At 34.7% G+C, this 21,072-nt stretch overlaps 3 protein-coding genes and 2 non-coding genes across 5 annotated transcripts; 2 read left to right on the top strand and 3 right to left on the bottom strand.

Annotated features, from left to right (window-relative positions):
• Window positions 1-4,520: 4,520 nt before the first annotated feature.
• On the bottom strand, window positions 4,521-5,791 carry LOC108325269 (autophagy-related protein 8i). Its single transcript, XM_017558315.2, has 5 exons — window positions 5,660-5,791; window positions 5,470-5,525; window positions 5,172-5,224; window positions 4,887-5,005; window positions 4,521-4,795 (listed from the first exon to the last, which is right to left on the bottom strand). The coding sequence occupies exons 1-5, from the start codon at window positions 5,697-5,699 to the stop codon at window positions 4,695-4,697; spliced, it is 369 nt and encodes a 122-aa protein (XP_017413804.1). The 5' UTR covers window positions 5,700-5,791; the 3' UTR covers window positions 4,521-4,694.
• Window positions 5,792-5,886: 95 nt separating this feature from the next.
• TRNAF-GAA (transfer RNA phenylalanine (anticodon GAA)) lies at window positions 5,887-5,959 on the top strand. Its single transcript has one exon. It is a non-coding gene; the product is annotated as a tRNA-Phe (tRNA).
• Window positions 5,960-6,351: 392 nt separating this feature from the next.
• TRNAF-GAA (transfer RNA phenylalanine (anticodon GAA)) lies at window positions 6,352-6,424 on the bottom strand. The gene has a single exon. It is a non-coding gene; the product is annotated as a tRNA-Phe (tRNA).
• A 2,613-nt stretch (window positions 6,425-9,037) lies between these two features.
• On the top strand, window positions 9,038-12,160 carry LOC108325825 (S-adenosylmethionine synthase 1). The gene is made up of 2 exons (XM_017558903.2): window positions 9,038-9,198; window positions 10,805-12,160. The coding sequence occupies exon 2, from the start codon at window positions 10,813-10,815 to the stop codon at window positions 11,995-11,997; it is 1,185 nt and encodes a 394-aa protein (XP_017414392.1). The 5' UTR covers window positions 9,038-9,198; window positions 10,805-10,812; the 3' UTR covers window positions 11,998-12,160.
• A 784-nt stretch (window positions 12,161-12,944) lies between these two features.
• On the bottom strand, window positions 12,945-20,396 carry LOC108325826 (squamosa promoter-binding-like protein 1). The gene is made up of 11 exons (XM_052875258.1): window positions 20,197-20,396; window positions 19,232-20,075; window positions 18,795-18,976; window positions 16,710-17,296; window positions 16,174-16,248; window positions 15,978-16,085; window positions 15,768-15,885; window positions 15,296-15,437; window positions 15,025-15,169; window positions 14,075-14,710; window positions 12,945-13,678 (listed from the first exon to the last, which is right to left on the bottom strand). Exons 2-11 carry the CDS (start codon window positions 19,834-19,836, stop codon window positions 13,235-13,237), a joined length of 3,042 nt encoding a protein of 1,013 aa, XP_052731218.1. The 5' UTR covers window positions 19,837-20,075; window positions 20,197-20,396; the 3' UTR covers window positions 12,945-13,234.
• Window positions 20,397-21,072: the final 676 nt, after the last annotated feature.

Raw genomic sequence — 21,072 nt, 5'->3', positions numbered from 1 at the left:
TCCATATGTTCCTCTGGTTAAGTGTGAAAAACTTGACAAAAAGGCAATTTCAGGCATCATTGTGGGTTACAATTTTGTTTCAAAAGCCTACAAAGTGTGTCATTCTTAAACAGGAAAGATGACAATCACTAGAGACGTACATTTCAATGAAGGTCATAAATTGGATTGGAATAACTCACAAAGCACAACTTAATTCTTTCCAAATATAATAGATAATCATTCTGGAGAATAAACCATAGAGCTGTTGCAAGATGAATTAGAAGATGACCCTCCAATCAGAGGAACTAGGATATGGTTTGACATCTATCAAAGACGTAATATAATAATTTGTGAACCTGCTAGCTATAAGAAAGCACTAGAACTCCCAAAATGGAAAAATGCAATGCAGGAGGAGTTGCATGTGATACAAAAAAACAAAATGTGAGAACTGGTTGACAAGCCTGAAAACAAAAAAGTCATGGGAATCAAATGGGTTTTCAGAACAAAGCTTAATGCAGAGAGCTCAATCAGCAAATACAAGGCCAGGCTTGTGGTTAGAGGGTACGTATGCACAAATTTTTGGTGTTGATTATTCTGACACATTTACTCTTGTGTCTAGATTATATATAATCAGATTGGTGCTAACTGTAGTTTCACAAAGGGGCTGGAAATTAGATCTCAAATTAGCTTTTTTTAAATGGAGTTCTACAAAAAAGAAATATATGTGGAGCATTTGGTGGGATTTGTGAAACGGTGAAGAAGATGAAGTTTATCTACTAAAAAAGGCCCTATATGGCCTAAAACAAGTACCAAGGGTCTCATACAATAGGATAAATGATTACTTATTAAGCATAGGCTTTACAAAAAGCTTATCTAAGTTCACTCTTTATGTGAAACATAAGGGAAATAACTTTCTCATAGTTTCCCTCTATGATGATGATCTTTTAGTATTTGGAGACGACACAAAGTTGGTTGAGGAGTTCAAGGAAGAAATGATGCAAGCTTTTGAAAGGAAGATATTAGTCTCATGGCCTATTTTCTTGGAATTGAGATCAAACAAAGTGGGAACGAAGTGTTAATTTGCCAAAGAAAATATGCAAAGGAAATATTGAGGAAATTTCAAATGGAGGAGTGCAAAGCAGTTAGAACACCAATGAATCAAAGGGAGTAGTTCATTAAGGAAGATCTTGCTGATAAAGTTGACTAAGGATATTATAGGAGCTTATCTCGATTTATGCATTGTGCTAGTGAAATGCATTTAAGAGCAGCCAAAAAAATATTGAGGTATGTGAAAGGCACTATTAATTATGGTGTCAAATTTGAGAAGTGTACAGAATTCAAGTTGTGTAGATTTTCGAAGATTGAGTTGAATCTTATGATGACATGAAAAATACTTCAAGATTTTCTCATTGTGAAAGGTACTGTTTCAGCCTAGGCTTCAGGAGTTTTCTATTGTGCACAAAGAAGCAAGAAATTGTAGTACAGCCTACTACAAATGCTGAATTCATAGCAGCAACAATAGCGGTAAATCAAGTTTTATGGCTGAAAAAGGTTTTGTGATTTACATATTCAGCACAAAAATAAAATTAAGGTTTTTGTTGAGAACCAAGCAGCAATTGCAATCACAAATAATCTAATATATCATTAGAAAACTAAACATGTCAATATCAAGCTCTACTACTTCTTGAGGGAGATGCAACAAAATGAGAAGTGAACTTAGTTTACTCCAAGTCTGAAGATCAATTAACTGACATTTACGTGTTAGAAAATTTGATATTTTGAGAAAAATTGGAGTTTGTAATTCCTAAAACAAAAAGGAGTGTTAAACATATGCTTTTGTAGCTGCATGTTAGTTTTTTTATTTTACGCATCCTAGTCAATAAGTGGTTCCTACACTTTAGAAGCAAGTTAGTTTTTTCTCTACCCACATGGTTAAGTGGTTGCTTTCTGTTATCATTTGAATCATTATAAAGGTACTGCTGCTATTTTGAATAAAAAAAAAGTCCTTTCCTTCATTCAGATTCACCCTAAAAAAGTCTCTCTTTTTTTCTCCTATGTATAGTTGATGCTTTGCTTAGTTTTGTAATGGAAAACATTCTTTCTCTAAGTTTTTTTTTTCTTTCCTTTCATTGCCTCATGCTTCTACAGTTTTGTAGTTTTCTTTTTTACACCTTTTCAAAAAGTGTATCAAATATCCACTTGAATCAGAGTGAAATGTTGCTCATATGGAATTGCAGATGTAACAACTGTTTGAAGAGTTTTGTTGAACATCTATGGTTTCTTTTGATTTTGACTTCTGTTCTTGCTCTTTCTTCGTTTTGGTTTTCTTTTCTTTTTTTTTTCTTTTTCATCGTGAATGAAGAACTTGCTGGTTCTTTTTCTTTACATAGTTTTCTTTACCTTCATCATCCAAATGAAACCCTGCAATCTCTCTTGTTTCTTTGTTTAGAAATCTAACAAATATCATTCATGGAATAGATCTTTTATTACCACCTTAAGAACAAAGACTAAACTTGAGTTTATAGATGGTTTTGCTATTGAACCTACCAGGGAAGCTCCTACATACCTAGCCTGAAAGAAATGTAATATCATAGTTGTTTCTTAGTTTGTACATTCAGTTTCTTCTTCCAAGGAGATTTTAAGAATTTTTAAATTACTAATGGAGGCTTCTTCTTTAAGATAAGGAGACCTAACTGTTACAAAGTTTTTACAAAGCTGAGATTTATTTGGGATGAATTAGATAATTTTAGGCTTGAACCTTCTTGCAGCTACCCTACAAAATGCTCTTGTGGAATGGTTCTTTAATCAATCAAAGAAAGACCGAAGATCATGCCATGTAATTTTTTAGAGGGCTAAATGACCAATACAGCAATGTCAAGTCGCATGTTCTCCTTATGGATTACAATCCTCCTATTACTAAGTATTTTCCTATGTTGCTCAACAGGAAGACAAGTTATTGGAAACAGTTTATTCATTGGATCAAAACTTAAGGTCAATGTTGTTGCTACCATTACATGTTCTTATTGTATAAGAAACGGTCATACGGAATCTGTGTGTTATAGGAAACATGGTTTTCCTAAGAATAGAAACACCTGAAATAATATTAGGGAAAAGATATGCTCTCAGAGTGGTAAGAATGTTCATACCATGGATATTTATTACAAGAAACATGGTTTCCAACTTGGATCCAAATTTTATAATAATAAGAACAGTTTTGTCAATAATCTTGACACTAAATAATAAACTAAATTGGAATCTCTACAAAATTCTAGAGATCGAAACTTCCGGTTATCCTAGCAACAATACCAAACCCTAATGTATGAGAAGCTAGCAGTTTTAAAAAGAATAATACATGGACCATCACTTCTTTATCAAAAGACAAGAATGGCATCGACTATAAATGGGTGCACGAGATCAAGTATAATAGTTACGGCTTAATAGAAAGATATAAGTTTTACCTTGTTACAAAAGGTTATACTCAATTCGAAGGTTTAGATTTTATATACGCCTTTTTTTTCTTGTTACAAAGCTAACAATTGTTCGCTTTTATCATCTTTAGTTGCTTTGGCATCTCAAATAATTAGATGTTAAAACATTTTTCTTTATGAAGATTTGCATGAGAAGTTTATATGAAATTTCCCCAAGATTAAGTCATGCTTTGATTTATTTCCTATCGTAGCAGGTGTTTAGAGCACTTGGGTTCCTGTCTCTCATCTTCCTCGTGAGTCTGTTAGCTAATTGCCAACGTGCGGTATTAATGTCTCTTCTAAATTGACATTGCAGCATGAGATTAGAAAACTAATCCTGGGCATTCTTTATGTTTCTTCATGTTTTTAAAAAGAACGAGGGCGTTAAGGGTTTCGCTTTTAATTATATGAAGCGAGACAGAATCATGATATACGGCACAGGCTTAACAAGCTGATTTGGCCATGAGATTAAACAGAGAGAAGGATTGAATATTGATAAAATAAAATAGTGTAAGTTTCCCTTAGATAAAGCATATATACTACAAATGGCTGACAAATATATGAAAGGCGAACATTTGTGTCCCGTTTGCCTTAAACAAGTGAAAAGTGGCCAACATAGTAGATAGAGTTTTACAATACCAACCAAAATAGTGGTCTAAACTCTAAAGAGATGATGGAAAACATCCATATTTTTGCCACACAGGGTCTTATGGACTGTTTCCTGTGGATTAATGACCATCCACTCTCAACCCATATTGACCAAATGTTTCGGCAATATATTTAAAAATTCTGAAGATAAGTGAGTTTGGAGTCTGAATAATATATGAAAGAAGAGCATATAAAGAAAAAAAAAAGAAAAAAAAAACACTCAATTATTGTATGAAGATTTTTAGATTGAAGATGATGATGTGATTATTTCACATATGGGTTTGCTTTTTATTTATATTTTCCAAATTTCCCCATATTGGATAAAAATATGCAAGAGCAAATATCCACAAAACTATCATCTTAAGGTAAGGTTCAGTTGAAGGTTTTATTCATAACTTAATGTCCCAAATCTCCTCGTGTATCTCCTTGAAAGAAACCCAACAAAAAATCATACATTACTTATTGTATTGTCAAGGTTATCCAGAACAGAACAATCAATGATATGTTCCATGCCATGTAACAAATTTGTACAAGGTTTTCTTGATCGTAGTTACATAACAAAGTCAGAGTTGGACATAATAGTGTAAAGGGTGCAACAGTTTACATTATGTACGAGCCAAAGGTTTTTTCAGTGCTATAATACATGTAAAGATATCCATCCTCATCCTTGAATGATCTGTGGACAGAGTCCATCACACTAGCTGCAATAATCACAAACACAAGAAATTTAAGAGCCCCCAGTGACAAAAGTTGAATAAGTAAGAAACCATTGAGCTCACAGGGCAAGCTTACCAGTTTGCGGCAAGGTATTCTTCACAAAAACAAAGAGCGCTTTCCCCGGGGGCAGACTAAGTCTGGAGCTCAAAATATGAATGAAATGCCCAACAGACAAGTCTCGAGGAACGAGGTATCTATCAGAAACATTAAAAACCATAATCATGATTTCAATTCACTTATAGCTATTATATATTATAATTCATTTATAAATGTAATCACATATGTTCCTAATTCAATTTATATATGGCTGTAGTTGCTATCTCTTATGATGATTTCAATCATGCTAGCCGCTGATCTTACTTTTTCTTCTCCAACTCAGGCAGATCGCATTTGGCATATCTTTCCACAATCACCTGCAGAAGAAAAATAACAACCGATTAATAAAGTGAGCAATTTAGGGCAACGGAAAACATGTTCGCCGTTACCGTCTGCTTATATAAATATTTGGCGAGTGAATCGTTCGTTACAAACAGTAGAGTGCAATGATGAACGGAGGAATGAGGATCCATCCACAAACGCAGATTAAATATTGCTAAAACAAATATTGAATCATTAAAAATTATTTGTTAATTGTGATTAGAACGGAGAAGGGGCTTACGGGGACTCGATCGGGGTATTTGGCCACAATTTCTCGCGATTGTTCAAGCCTTTGTTCTGCGCAGAAATGGAATAAAATTGGTTTCAACAAGTCAACGCTTGACAATAGTAATACTAACAATAACAGATTTGATTGAATCGTAACAGAGATAAGAGGAGTTTGGAGAGAATGAAGGGAGAATTGAACGCACCGAAGGTATACTCATCCCTGAAACTTGAACTTCCTCCCATTGTTAGGTTGTTGTGGAGCTGAAGCAACTGGAGAGAGAACGAGAGAAAGAACGGTGCGAACCCTTTCTTTCAATAATCCTAAACACGTATCAGCAAGGACAAAACGTTCACGTTTCAGATATAGACGCAGATTACACGTCATATAATCTGTATTTAATAATGTTTTATTTTAAAATTTGTGTATCAAGCGGGGATAGCTCAGTTGGGAGAGCGTCAGACTGAAGATCTGAAGGTCACGTGTTCGATCCACGTTCACCGCATTTGATTTTTTACCGGTGCAATTTAAATTGAGATAAATGTTTTCTTTTTCTAAATAATTTTCTAATATTTGTATTTTAATATCATTTTTTAGTCTTAGTTGATCTAAAATTGAATTCGTTTTTGAAATTTTACTTTTCAAATATTACATAACGAAATGTTTTTTTTAATTAATTTTCTTAAATTTTCAGAAGTTAGAAAAGCATTACATCGTTAAAAAAGGTTTATTTTTAATAATTTTATTTTAGTACTTTAATATTTCAAAAAATATATTATTCTGTTACGCTAGTTTTCGTTTTATGTTACTATTCTATTACTTTACATTTTAGAACATTTTATTCGTATACTACTTTATTAAAAAAGGTTGTAAGTAACATTTATTTTCTTAAACAGATGCGGTGAACGTGGATCGAACACGTGACCTTCAGATCTTCAGTCTGACGCTCTCCCAACTGAGCTATCCCCGCTTGGTGTTAGGAACGAAGCATGGTAAATTTATCCACCGTAAACTTAAAAGTTCCAACTAAGAGACAAAGAACTGATCCTTATAAATAATAATAATAAATAATAATATAATATTTATTGGTATTTATAATAATATAAAAATATAGACAAATTATTAGGATCGAGAAAATTAATTAGAGAAAAAAAAATTTTATCAGAATTGAGATTATATTAGTAAAAACAAAATGCAGTTATCATATATTAGACTCGTGAACTTTTGATCTTCAGTCTCATTTTCTTCCACACAGAGTTATCCTCACTTGATGATGCTCAAAATATATTATATTTATATTTTACATTTATGTGATATTTAATTTAATACATACATTAAGTTCTAAGAGAAAGCTACAGAATTAAGACTTATAAATAAAACACACCAAGTATTCTTATCCCATCAGAATAAGGCCTTTTGAATTTTATAATTTTTGTTTTAGCTTCTAACTTTACCATATATATATATATATATATTTATTTTGGTGAAATATTATCATTTGTTACCTTTACTAAATATAAAATTTCTATGAATGAAATGCAGGATTGTACTTATCCAAGAATTTATCTATAGGTTTTAAAACTATTAAAATTACTACTATATTATAACATCAAAGAAGTAAAGGTTCATATGGATACTTTCGAGAATTTTTCTTTTATATAAGATTAGTTCTAAGAATGTTTATCATAATCTTCTCTTAATTTGATTATATTATTTTTGTATATAAGGTTTGCTACCTCTCTTATCAAATTGATGGAAGTTTCATCCGTTTTCTACAATTGAAGCACTTCAAACATAAAAACTTATTCTTCTCATCTCTTAGACATTCTAATTTTATTCTTTTGTTTGTTAGGTGATGTGAGCAGTGTCATTACCTTCGTAGTAATATAGAGGTTTTCAAATAACAAAAATGTTATCTTGTTTATTGTAAAATGTTTAAGGTAAGTTGTATAACAAGTATTTAATCGAAGTAACACGAATATGAAGAAGAAGTGTTAAATAGAGACCTTATTACCTTAAAAGTAGAAGTCAATTGATGTGTGCAAAGCTTCGTGAGAAGAAAGGTAAAAATGATAGGCCAACGTCAAGCCTATTTATAGGAAACAAAGGCGAACAAACATGTTTTCTAGAACCATTAGATCAAGACACATCTAATGATTGACGAGATATGACATTTTGCATCCAATGTCATAACTGATGGAGCGCGCTATGAGGCATCACAACTCCTTAAGCTATAATAGTCACTTTTTCAAATTTACCGATCAGACATCAATATTGAACGATACTATCATATTACTTTCAAGTAGCAACAATGACTCTTTCACCACTCTAGCTTAGGGGGTCTGTCTATAGTAGGCACCCGACTAGAGTAACACTAATCGGTTCGGTCAACTATAGCTTCGAGAGTCCAACCCAATCCATTTGAACACTTAGGATAGTGAAGAAAACTGATGGTGTCTTCCTAACAAATTCTAAAAAGGTTGAGTAATCAATAGAATGACTGATCAGATATATAGCTAGTATAGTTAAGTATGTCTACATATATTAATGCAAATCATCCTTATAATTGTAATTAAGGAATGATTATGTCGTAATTAGATAATTGATAAATAAAAATTCATTATAATTTTTATAAATACAAGATTCGAGTAAGGTAATTGATTACATTTATTATTGTATTTAATATCTTAATATTCATACTCTATCGAAAATATTAATATATAAACATATGAGAAAATATTAATATACAAAACATAAGAGAAGAAAACAAAGAATCGAATTACTATTGTGGATAGTCTACTGATCCAAAAGAAATAAATATATTTTTTGTTAGAATATTTTAATGTAACAGTTGTTGGAGTTGTTTAAAAAAATTGAATTATAAATGCTTACGAAAATCATACTTAAGTATTAAATTATGTTATCAATACCTATATTTAATACTTTTACTGGCCCTTGATCTATTTGGATGCAGCAACATAAATTACTGCATTACCTCTACCCAGTTTCAAAAAGTTACAAGGAAATCGTACTAATCCTAAAATTATTAATTAACCAACAATGTTGATAATTTACTAATAGCTCTATCTTTTATATAATAACGTCGACCAAAAGAAAGATGGTTTGACTCATGTCGAACAAGAGATCTTAGAATGCAACAAAAATAATTAAAAAAGATATTTAACAGATATATTATTAATAGTTATGGGTGTAGTCGAATTTTTACTTAAAATAATTTTCTTGTCACGTGTTTTTGTTATTCTCTTCGTATTCGGTTATCTTCTAATCTATTCAAAATATTTGTTAAAAATATTTTGATATTACGATAAACTCAAGTTCGATTGTAATAAATGTTATAATAAATGCATAATATATTTAAAATAAATATTAAGTAGGTTTAGTTTTTATCACGATGATTCCTTTAATAACTATTTTTCTTAAATTCAACAATATTTTTAAAATTGAAGTTGGTAAGAGAGCGAGCGACCAGGATCATCCGGTAACACGTCACCTCGAATTTATGCTTACGGAATTATGTGTGTCTACGCAATCCTTTTTCTCTCTCACCACCAACCGTGACAAATCGCATCCATTCATTTGGCCGTGAAATCTAGCCGCTCACGCGCGACATTACTTGGCTTCTATAAATAAAGTGTTTCCAGGTGAGGCCGTGTGATTCTCACCCGTAACTTGGAATTCTACGAGCTCTGCTCTGCTGTGTTCCAAACTATTCTCTCATCACAGGTACGCATGTTCTTTGTTTCTCTCTCTCTCTCTCTCTGTCTTTGTTACATCGTATTTTAGTTCCATGTTTTACTTTCCGTCATTTGTGTTTTGTGATTTTGCATCGCTTATGTCTGTTTAGTGCTGCTATTCTACCGTGTCGATAATGTTCAGGAATGGTTAGTAGACCGTCAGTTACAGATCTCAATATTTCGTTTATTTTCTTTATTTCTTTTTCGAATTGCTCTGCGTTCGTTAACTTTGTGTCACTGTTTGGTCTGCGTTGTTCACTGTTCTTGGAATTTTAAATATTCGTTAAGTTTGAATGTTGAAATATTGATTCATAAACTGTTATTTATTTAAGTTTTTTTTTTCTAAGTCGAACATTGTTCTCGGAATAATTGTCCGTATTTTCTCACTCTCAATCAGATCTAGGGAGAGAAACAATTGTTTTTTTTAATATTTCTGATTTTGTTTATGTTACTTGTTTTTAATTGAACTTATTAGCATTTTGTCCATTGATTTGTCTGGCTTGGAGTATATTTTAATGGCAATAAATATTTGAAATGCACTTTTATTCATCTCTAGGTAGTGACATATTTTCATAGTACAAAAGTTTGATAATGTTTCTTTTCATTGTGGTTTTGTACTTTAAGATCATTGTTTATGGATTAAGTAATGTTTTATAGATGAAAGTGTAGATTAAAAACCTTATTTTATAGCTTATCTCTTACGTAGGAGTAATAATATAGTAGTCTAAATTCTTATTATATTTCTACTAGTTTAATAATAACAAATATGGATTATTAAAAAGTTTGGTGTTTGTCACCAAACTTATTGTCATTTGCTACCCTGATATCGGTATTAATTAGGAGTAAATAGATCTTATTTTAAAGTGATTTAATTAATTTTAGTATGTTATATGTATTTCACTCTCTCATAAATATAAAAATTAACAATTTAAATTAATAGAAACATATTTTAAATAGGGATGTAACTGAGAAAAATAAAGTATTTAAAACATGAATTGTTTTGGAAAAAAATGGGAAGAAAGATGTATTTTTCTCAGTTTTATATAAAATTCTACTAGATATATAAAAAATGAAAAACGTAATTGCAATCAGAGTTTAACTTCGACAATCTAAAACGTTTTTCTAAAAGTTTATATTAATCAGATTATTGAAAATTTTAATTCTTGAGTAAAAAACACCGCAAACAACGTCCTAGAAACTATATATAAATTTGTCTAATGCAGAAAGAGAACCACCTTATCATTATGCACTCAAAAGAAATATCGGTACTTCAAAGTTTTGATCTCAATCTCGTCGAGTTCTATTTTAAGAAAAATACAATTTACGTGACATGTCATTTTATTTTTATGTTTCGTGGTATGTTCTTTATTCTATACTACTTTGTCAGATGCCTAAGGAATTGATCAAGTACTTTGTTAATATTTTGACTGATTTTGTTTCCTAACGAAACTTTCAGAAAACAAAGATAAAATTTTCAGTCAGCTTCAGCATCAAATTTCGGGATTTCCTTCAATGTTCTTGGCTGGATCTTTTGTTTTTCAAGCTTTTTGGCCATGTTAGACTGAAGATTTTGTTTTGTTTTCTATTTGGTGCAGCTTGAGAAATGGAAACAGAGACATTTCTATTCACCTCTGAATCCGTCAATGAGGGCCACCCTGACAAGCTGTGCGACCAGATCTCCGACGCAGTGCTTGATGCCTGCCTAGAACAGGATCCTGACAGCAAGGTTGCCTGCGAGACATGCACCAAGACTAACATGGTCATGGTCTTCGGAGAGATTACAACCAAAGCCAGCATAGACTATGAGAAGATTGTTCGCAACACTTGCCGCAACATTGGATTTGTCTCCGATGATGTAGGTCTGGATGCTGATAAATGCAAGGTGTTGGTGAACATTGAGCAGCAGAGTCCTGATATTGCTCAGGGTGTGCATGGCCACTTCACCAAGCGCCCAGAAGAAATTGGTGCTGGTGACCAGGGTCATATGTTTGGTTATGCCACTGATGAAACCCCCGAATACATGCCACTGAGCCATGTCCTTGCAACGAAATTAGGAGCTCGCCTTACCGAGGTTAGGAAGAATGGAACCTGTGGTTGGTTGAGACCAGATGGTAAGACACAAGTGACAGTAGAGTACTACAATGAGAATGGTGCGATGGTTCCAGTTCGTGTCCACACTGTTCTGATTTCCACCCAGCATGACGAGAGTGTGACAAATGAACAAATTGCTGCGGATCTTAAGGAGCATGTTATCGAGCCAGTGATTCCTGAGAAGTACTTGGATGAGAAGACCATCTTCCACCTTAACCCTTCTGGTAGATTTGTGATTGGTGGCCCTCACGGTGATGCTGGTCTTACTGGGAGAAAGATTATCATTGATACTTATGGTGGGTGGGGTGCACATGGAGGCGGTGCTTTCTCTGGAAAGGACCCCACTAAGGTTGATAGGAGTGGTGCCTATGTTGCAAGACAAGCAGCAAAGAGTATTGTAGCAAGTGGACTTGCACGCAGATGCATTGTTCAAGTCTCCTATGCAATTGGTGTTCCAGACCCATTGTCAGTTTTTATTGACAGTTATGGAACTGGAAAGATTCCTGACAAGGAGATTCTTGAACTTGTGAAGGAGAATTTTGACTTCAGGCCTGGAATGATCACCATTAACTTGGATCTCAAGAGGGGTGGCCACAGGTTTCTCAAGACAGCTGCATATGGACACTTTGGAAGGGAGGACCCTGACTTCACCTGGGAAGTCGTCAAGCCACTCAAGTGGGAGAAGCCTCAGAATTAAGCTTTTGTTGGATGATTATCCATACAGTAGAATTTGGATCGAAATTCACTGTACGTGTACCCCCCTTGTTTGACTGTTTGCTGTGGAGGGGGTAAATTTTTACCCATTAAAAATAAAGTGTTTTGGTACACAATTTTTACATCAAAAACTTGTTTTATGTTTACATCTGCATTTATTTAAATAATTATAAATTTAAGTGAGAATATAAATTATTATTAGGTAATGAAAAAATTTTGAAGCCCGAGTATTGCTTGCACATGCCATCAAGGAAAGAACAAAACAAAAATACGTGGTACTTGGTATTTGATTACATTATGTCACAATTAAGCTAAATTGAAATTAATGCAAATACTAAACAAAAGGAAAGCTTATAGCACTAATTTTCAATTTCATCTACCTTTTCAACCTGCATCATTTGAATAAATTTTATTTCCATACTATTTACAAGCAAAATATTTACAATTTCTATAGAATATTCACAACATTACACATAATCAATATAATCACCATCATCAAATATTACATCATGCTATAAATGGAGGTGTGAAGAAGAAAAGGGAAAGTGAAAGGAAGAAGATTACGGAGGATCAACAAAAAATGAAGATGAAAAAGGAAGAGGGAAGATGGGTGTTCTAAATGAAGATGAAAAAGGAAGAGGGAAGAGTTCGTCTAAGTGTGTTATTCTGAAATTCGAATAAGAAAATGAAGATGAAGAAAACGACGCGTGGAAGAAGACTTGTTGGGTGGTGATTTGACGACAACATATTGAATTATACACTAACTGAATCTTAAAGACCGTCACTTTCTTTTTTAAAATTGACTTCTTTCGTGATCAAATATTTTTATTCAAAAAAACTAACAATTAAAATCTTTTTAGTACATTTTCGTGGAAATTTTATTCTTATAATTTAAACAAGTCCAAACATGGTACAATCCTAGACAGTTGATATTTCATTATAATTATCATTTATCCGAACTCGTCGTTTAATCAAAGGCGAGTGCAATATTCCACACAAGTATTACACTAAAATAATCCTACCAAATAAAGTTTGAAGTAGAGTTGCATCTACATACATTGTACAAACATGACCATTTTTAATGACAACAAATACGTAAATAATATTGCACAGTTTAGCTAATACAAAGAACCAATCCTACAGGAAATCTCAGTCATTCAGTCTATGAACGAATCCTTACATTACCTATCAAGTTTTATTGAGTTGCAAGTTAATGAACCTTAGCTTGTTCCAAAGTCCAAAGTTTCCCATCTGAAGGGTCGGAACATACATATTACTTCGGGAGAGCTCTTAAACAGAAGGGCCACACAGACACATACTGCAGCTATGGCTACCATTGAGAGCATTGCAGGTCTGTACACCAAAGACCTACCTACTGCGGTTCTGCAGGAAATTTTACTGTCACAGAGTTTACAATGCCCTTGGCTAAGCCTAACTGCAGGCTTTCCAATCTCAAAGCTAGTCGATGTCTCATTTTGCTTCTGGTTTGTATTGCTCTCTGTCGTGTTACTTGGAATTTCAACAACCACATGAGCTGCTCCATGTCTCTTGTTAATTTTCTTCTGCACCAAGTGAATGTAAGCATAGTGACCACGTAAACGTGCGTAATCCTCGGGTGTAGAGCCTGTGCTGTCACGAGCATTTTTCCATGCTTCAATTCCAACCTGTATTAAAAACTCCATATTAACTAACCTGAAAACATTAAGCTCCAGATTGCCAACGGCCATAAAATTAGAAAAAAAAAGGTGACTTCTATCAAGATTTCAGCTCATTCAAAGTCAGACAATATTGGTGGTGTGAGCAGTTCTGTAGGTAACCAGGCATACAGATTTTTGTTTTCGGACAACACAGGTTAATGATGTCCAAAATAATAAAAAATGCAGTATGCAATGGTGACAAAAATTCAAATACTCGAACAGCTAAATGCAGGATTTGGATACGGAATGTGCAAGAATAAAATGCAATGCTGGAGGTGGTCCAAATAAAACTGAAGAAAATATTCGACATAGCAAAAGTCAATCCTCAGTGATATATATAATTTGATATAGCAGAAACTTTACCATGCAAGGATCATTAGTTAAAGCATCGAGCACATCCTCGGAACCATCTTTCCCAGCTGCTATATGGAGGGGTGTCAAACCAGCGGGACCCACAACATCAGGTCTAAACAAGAAGGTCTTGTTCTCTCCATCAACTAGAGCCTTGACTTCAGGTCCTAGTTCATCTGAAATATTCTCAGGAACATATCTCAAAAGCAACTCGACTAACTGCTTGCTATTTCTTCGTACAGCTTTGTGAAGGAGTCCCATATCTGAAAGTGCAAGATACAGGGAAGGATGATCTCCAGCATTTACAGTTCCATCAAGCAGTAGATTTAGAAGTTTTTTCACTGCTGCACACCAATCATGATCCATGGAAAACTCAATAAGCCACTTGAATCGTTTCAATGGAAAGGGATCAACGGTAGAGTTCAAGTGCACCATCCTTAATTTCAACTGGCTTCTGTGCAGAAGCCAACCCATTTCATGAATAAAATCCATGGCTTGATTTTTGGCTTTAACTTTTCCAGTCCCTTCAATATCTGGGTCAGTTTCACTTATTTCTAGAAGAGGCTCAAGTGTACATATTTCTGAGCAAACATCCTCCTCCACAACAATGAAAGGAAAAAAGCTGCTACTCAAACCCTGGTCCTCAATCTAGCAAATTAGAAAAAACAAAGGTTTCAAAAACAAAGCTCAGCCACATAGCATTAGTACATCATTTGCCTATCTTAAGTTAAAAATGCCACTAGTACATACATGTATGCTAGTGTCAATAAGAATCAGCTAACAGAACTCATGAGTTAGGATATTAGTAACACTTAACAGTAACTAGAGTGAATGAAAGTGTGCCATAACATAAAAGTAATAACAAGCTAATATATAAATGTGCTTTTCTTCTTCATGGAGAAACTAGCCTGTTCATCCCTACTTTTTAGGGTTGATAATTTGGGAGAATGAAGAAAAATCACCTCAATAAATCCTCTTCCATTCATCACAGGGACAGAACATGAAAACTGGACGCACTGAAGTTCATCAGGCTCATTGGAGCACTGATCCATTGACATATGAGCATCTTCACAGACCAGATATTTCCCTTCTAAAGCACACATTAACCTGATGGTAGGTTTAAGGGTCATATAACATGGTAGTTCAACAAAAACATAGATATGTTTAAACAATGTCCTGGAACTCAGATAGTACGTAAACCATGCAAAGGATTGACAATTCACAAAGCAATACCTAGTGGCAGGGCGTATCAGGTTGACACCCTTAACAGAAAATTGAGCTCTCTCTGATGCTGGCACAGCAATTGGACTAACAGTCAAAATCTTGCTATAGTTGTTACTTCTGAAGGGTAAGGAAGTATCGATGACAACTTGACCTGCAGAATGAAAATTGCCGTAAGAAAACTAATTAGTCATATTGACATATAAATACTGTTATTTGTGAATGATAAAGTTATTTCATACATAAACCACAAGACAGCAATGTAGACTGTAGACAGTATTAGAAGCCTAAAACAATATTAATGCTCAAAGCAATCCACCACCTAAAGTTATATATGTGGTTAAGACATAAGTTAAATATAGATAAATGTGTTTAACATAGATGACTAGTCACAGCAACTTGACTATTGAAAAAATAAATCTGACTCCTGTTATCTTCATCCGCTAAAAACAACAATGACAAAAAACAAGACATGGCAAGAGACCATTAAAAATGAAGGCCATCTGATGCTGCACCCTGATGTGAACCCATCCATTTCTCCAAAAAGTGTCATCTGAGACATCCAACAGCCTATTCAAACTGGAAGTCAGATCATAGCAAAGCTGCAAAGGAGGGGGGAAAGCATACAAGGTCAAGAGTGTCCCAGTTAAAATACAAAACCACGTGTAAATAGTTCTAGAAGGAAAAGGCTTACTTCCTCCCACAAAGCCTCAGCCTGACGCAGATAAATGGTCAAAACAATACAACCAGGCCTTATGTAGCTCTCCATATCAGTAGGACTGTGAGATAACCAGTCAAGAATCTGGCAATTGAAAACCTCAAGTGTTATTAAATTTCAAGTAAAAGACAATAATAGCAGTTAGTCAGTGGCTTTGGAACGCATAAAGTACCTGTGCTCTAAGTACAAGAGGAAAATCATTTGGCTCTTTACCAAAGAGCTTAAAAACAATTCGATCTGTGCGACTCTGAAAGATCAGAAAAAAGTTAACCGTTAAATAGATGACAACAATCTCAAGAATAAATTAAATGCAAAAAAAAGGAATCAACAACCCAAGTAAAAAAGGGAGAATAGTTTTGTGCTTTCTTGTCAAAGATTTTGTTTTGGGCTGGGGGAGGGGGCACAAGAGGGTTTAATGAAACACAGGAAGGAGTAGATAGCTAAATACACGAGTAAAGAAATTTCCTGTTTTACCATCAAACTGGCACCAAGGTGGCATCAGAAGCCTATGAACGAAGACCATACACTTCCTTAATTCCATATTATACAATTCACTTATGTGGTAATTTCTATCCTTTCTATTGAAAATCACATAATTATGGGAATGAATTGTGTGTGTGTGTGTTTTTTTTTTGTAAGGACAGTGTAGAAAAGAACAAGTACACTGTAGAAAAGCCAATTCAAAATAATGCAACAAGACAAACATACCTGAGCTTCTCCACTGGAACTAGAAGGAGACTGGGCAGAAGCAGAATCAGAATTTCCACTTGTTTGAGGTGGACTTGACTGATGAGAATCTTGTTGTGCCCATGGGTAATCAAGAGAGCTAGTTACAAGGTTTGCTGAGACAGGCAATCTTTCCAGATCTTCCATACCATCATCTGAGTCAATATATATGTCATTCAAATCAAAATTATTCATCTTGATCTGTCCAGCAGTGCTGTCTCTAGCTTCAGAGTAGGCCGGTGGACTGTTTGACATGCTGGGCTTTATAGAAGAAGTAATTTGCTGATCAGAGGCCCTAGCATCATGTGCATGCGTTACTTGTTGCTGCAGTTTAGCCATGGACACAGCTTCATGCTGTCTTGTAACAGTTGGGGAGCCTTGAGAACCATTGGAGAATAAAGTTGACACCATCTCTGACTTCCTTGATGAACCGCCTTCTCTCAACAAATTCTCTGGTTCTTGCAAAAGGTTAGAAATGTTCTTGCCCCCTTGCTCGCCATTCTGACTAGCAAGACTCCTCAGAATATGAGTTAGTAGATCCTGATCTGTAGTCTGATTTGACCTGTCAGCTATAATTCAATTAAAAAATCAATTATCCATCCCCTAAAAAATTCTCAGTTGTAGCAGAAATACAGATCAGAAAAATTGACGTGAATAGTCTTATTAAGCAAACACAATTAGATGTCATAAAACTAAAGGATCCCAAATGTCAGACTAACCATATGCTGCAATAAATAAGTGCTTAAAATAATTAGTCTAATGAGATCATATAACATCACATAAGATTGACACTACTGATTAATATCACTATATCTCCACATTGCAGTAGAAATTCCAAGTGGTATTAAGTTGTTTTGTGGAATAATTTGTCACGGCTTTATATTGTCATAGGTACTCACAAATCTCAATATAAAACCGTGACAAATTATTTTGACAAAACAACTTAATAACACTTGGGCTTTCTAGTGCAATGTGAAGACAGAGTGCATAATATTGATCATTAGTGAACATAATCAGGCTTTTAGCAGGGCCTAAAACCTTAGTGCCTATAGAACAAAGACACCAATCAGCAAAAAAAAAATAATCAAATAGCAAATAATCGCCAGGTTAGAGTGCTAATATAGATTTCTTTTATTACTTTTTCCTCAGGAAAGTTGACAGAACAAAGAGATGATTGGGCCTGACCAGCAATTAAAGCACTAAAAATAGATTTCATATGCTAATTACTAAAAGTAGATGTTGTCACAAGTAGGAAGAGCAAAGCTTTAGGACAACCTTCCAGTGCATCAGCAAGAGCAACAGGAGGTCTAATTGAATTAGAAACTCATTCAAAAGGACTAGTCTTAGGATTTTATGAGAGTTTAATAACAAGACAGTGCATCTAATTACCAAAATTGGAAAAACATTTGTCCCACAATTTGTCCGTCAACATACCTACAAATTCTTATTAGTTGAAATTAACCTTGAGATGAGGGCTTGCTAGGTAAAGATAAAAATGAAGCCCAAACCATTTCTGGTGCCCTCTCCTAGAAAGCCCGAACCAGCTAGACATTCTTCTTCTAGAAAGCTAATATATGTTATATATCAATAATGTTAGTCATATTTTAACATATTCAGTCCCCGCTAAAGCAAGGAATAAAAAAAATCTGTCACACTACTTTCCAAAGAAAATAAGGGCAACCCAAAGTAATTATTCACATATGAAATGAAATAGAAACTCGGGGAAGAAGATCATTTCCTCCATGCATCTTTCTGCTGAAGCAATGCATTGGTTTAGTTACAACTAGCCACTAATTTAGGTGAAAATTTTGACTAATAGTAACATGTCTTGCATGAAAAATATAAAGGTTTTATAAACCATATTTGTGCAGCTGACCAAACTACCTTCCTTTCAGCTACTAACATAGCAGGAATGTATACAAATGAAAAGTTTAATTTATAAAACAACCTTCATCCTTTCAAACTAGAGAAACAAGAATCAAGCAATGCCATACATAAAATAATCAAGCATATTACACGGAATCAACTGCTCTGGGCACTAGATACGGAGATTCAAGAAATACTCACAGTGCATATTTGAAATTATCTTCAATAAACTTATCAACAGATAGCTACTAGTCTGATCATCATTTAATGAACTTCCACTAGGAACAGGTTCATGATTCGTTTTCCTTCTTCGTTTATTATGTCCTGCCAAGCGTCTTCTGCAGCTTCTCTTTCCCTCATCAAACTCTTGAAGCATGTGAAACCTGTTGATAGAGTGCCGTAAACTTTATATGCTTGCATGAAAATAAATAACAAACGATTGTTTGAAGGCTGCCAAAAGATACTTATTGTGATATTCGGTTGTATTAAATTAAAATATAATTTAGAATTTTCATGATTTACTACATCTTTGTATCGTAATTAATACCGTTCATTCCCTTCACACTAACAACAAATAAGTTAAGCAAATTCGAACTGATCAACTGCAGCAAAAAGCTGAAACCAACAAATAAAATTACCTACTACATTGTTGACAGAATCTTTGCATTGCATTTCCGACAAGTGCCCGACTGGCCTTGGAATGCATCTCGCAAACTTTATGTCGTCTGTGATAATCCTTAGCTTTGCTCAGATCAGCACTGCAGTCCTCCACCTGACAAACAGCTCGATTTGAAGTACTTCCAGATACTCTACTCTTCTTCCCATTCATACCATCCCAGCTCGCAACTTCCCTATCCACCACTGCAGAAGCATGCCCACCAAGCTTTAAACTAAGAGTACCCGCTTCCTCATTCAAACCATCATCCTCCAGTACAATAACTCTCCTTTTCTTGTCCCCTTCCTTGTTCCCCTTGGGATCCCTAGGATCTACTTCCTCAGAGCAGGAAGAACTGTTGGAGGGACCTCCAACCACCGGGATCCCAGACCCTAGAGGGAAAAATTGCTGTCCCACTCCCACACCATCCGCTGGCACTGGATTCAACCGGCTTGCTATGAACAGATCGCCATCCCATCTCCAATCATTCAAATCCCACTCCGACGACCTCTTCCCCATACCCCTCAAATCCGACGAAGCCCCCACGCCAAAAAAATGATAAGCCTCCGCACCAAATCTAGCCTCCATGGTCAACCAAAAACCCCGCTCACTAAAATCCTCAACTTAATTCAGTCACAGTACAAAGTTAACCACAGGGAATCACAACCAATTAACCTTACTTACAACCCAACAGTCCCAAAAATAGCAACCCCACGCAACCACGGTTCCAAATAAGTACAATCCTCATGACCACCAAGACTTCCAATTTCCAAAGTCAACCACAGAGTCCTTGCTTAGCTCAAGTACCAAGCCACAACCTCCCCTTCCTATCTTCAACCAAAAAAAAAGTTTATCTAAAAAAACACCAGAAAGAAAAATTAAAACAATAAAAAAGGCTATAAAGTACAATTGAAGAACAAATTGACGATGAAGCGAAGAGAAGTATACCTGTACGTCTTAGGTTTGGCTTGAGAAGCAACGCAGATCGGCGGCGAGTGGATGTCGGTAAGTGAGCACGCGAATGGCGAACAGGTTCTGTGGACGGGAACGGTGTTTCTGGTGCTGCTGTTGATGATGATTGCGATGTGAATGTGAATTTTATTTCTTTTTTATTTTCCCTGTGAGAAGGTACGGTGGTATGGTTTGATATCCAATGGAAAGAAAATAAAAATAATAGTAATATTAATAATAAATAATAATAATTACTGATAAATGGTGGTGGGATTGGGAACAGTACACCCCACCAGACACATAGTGGTGGGCCAGTTCCACACACTGCGTGTCCCTCGCTCTTTACCTTATGGAAGGAGGACCCAAAACATTAACAAAAGATGCCTTTGCTTTCCTAACCCTGCACCCGCTGCACCGGATCCACGCCGTTCATCTTCGTTAAGTAAACGTCACATTCTTCCACTCCTCTGCAACAGTTTTTTCCATATCATCACCACATGCCAACCACGTGTGACCGCTACACGACACACTCTCTCGCCCCTTTCTCATTGTCTAATTGAATTTTAATCACACTCCTACTAGTATGCTATGTCTATGCCCTCTGTCTAAACCTTAATTATGTTACCATTATTATCTCCGCCTTCTCATTATCTATGTTGATTAGTCAAACATTATTCATAATTTGTAACTGTCTAATTACTAAATACTAGCACTGTATAATATAAAAAAAATAAACGTATTATGAGATTAAATTTATGCATTCACAAATATCTTATGTATTCAATTAATATTAATTAATGATAAAAAGTTTCCTTACTAACACATGCAGATGAATTGGGTATCTTTTTCCTAGTTGAGATTTCTTTTCATGAA

The sequence above is a fragment of the Vigna angularis genome, chromosome 3 (genome assembly GCF_016808095.1).
Source record: "Vigna angularis cultivar LongXiaoDou No.4 chromosome 3, ASM1680809v1, whole genome shotgun sequence".
NCBI classification, from domain to species: Eukaryota; Viridiplantae; Streptophyta; class Magnoliopsida; order Fabales; family Fabaceae; genus Vigna; species Vigna angularis.
The sequence above is the reverse complement of the archived record's forward strand: the minus strand, read 5'-3'. Positions and strand labels throughout refer to the sequence as shown.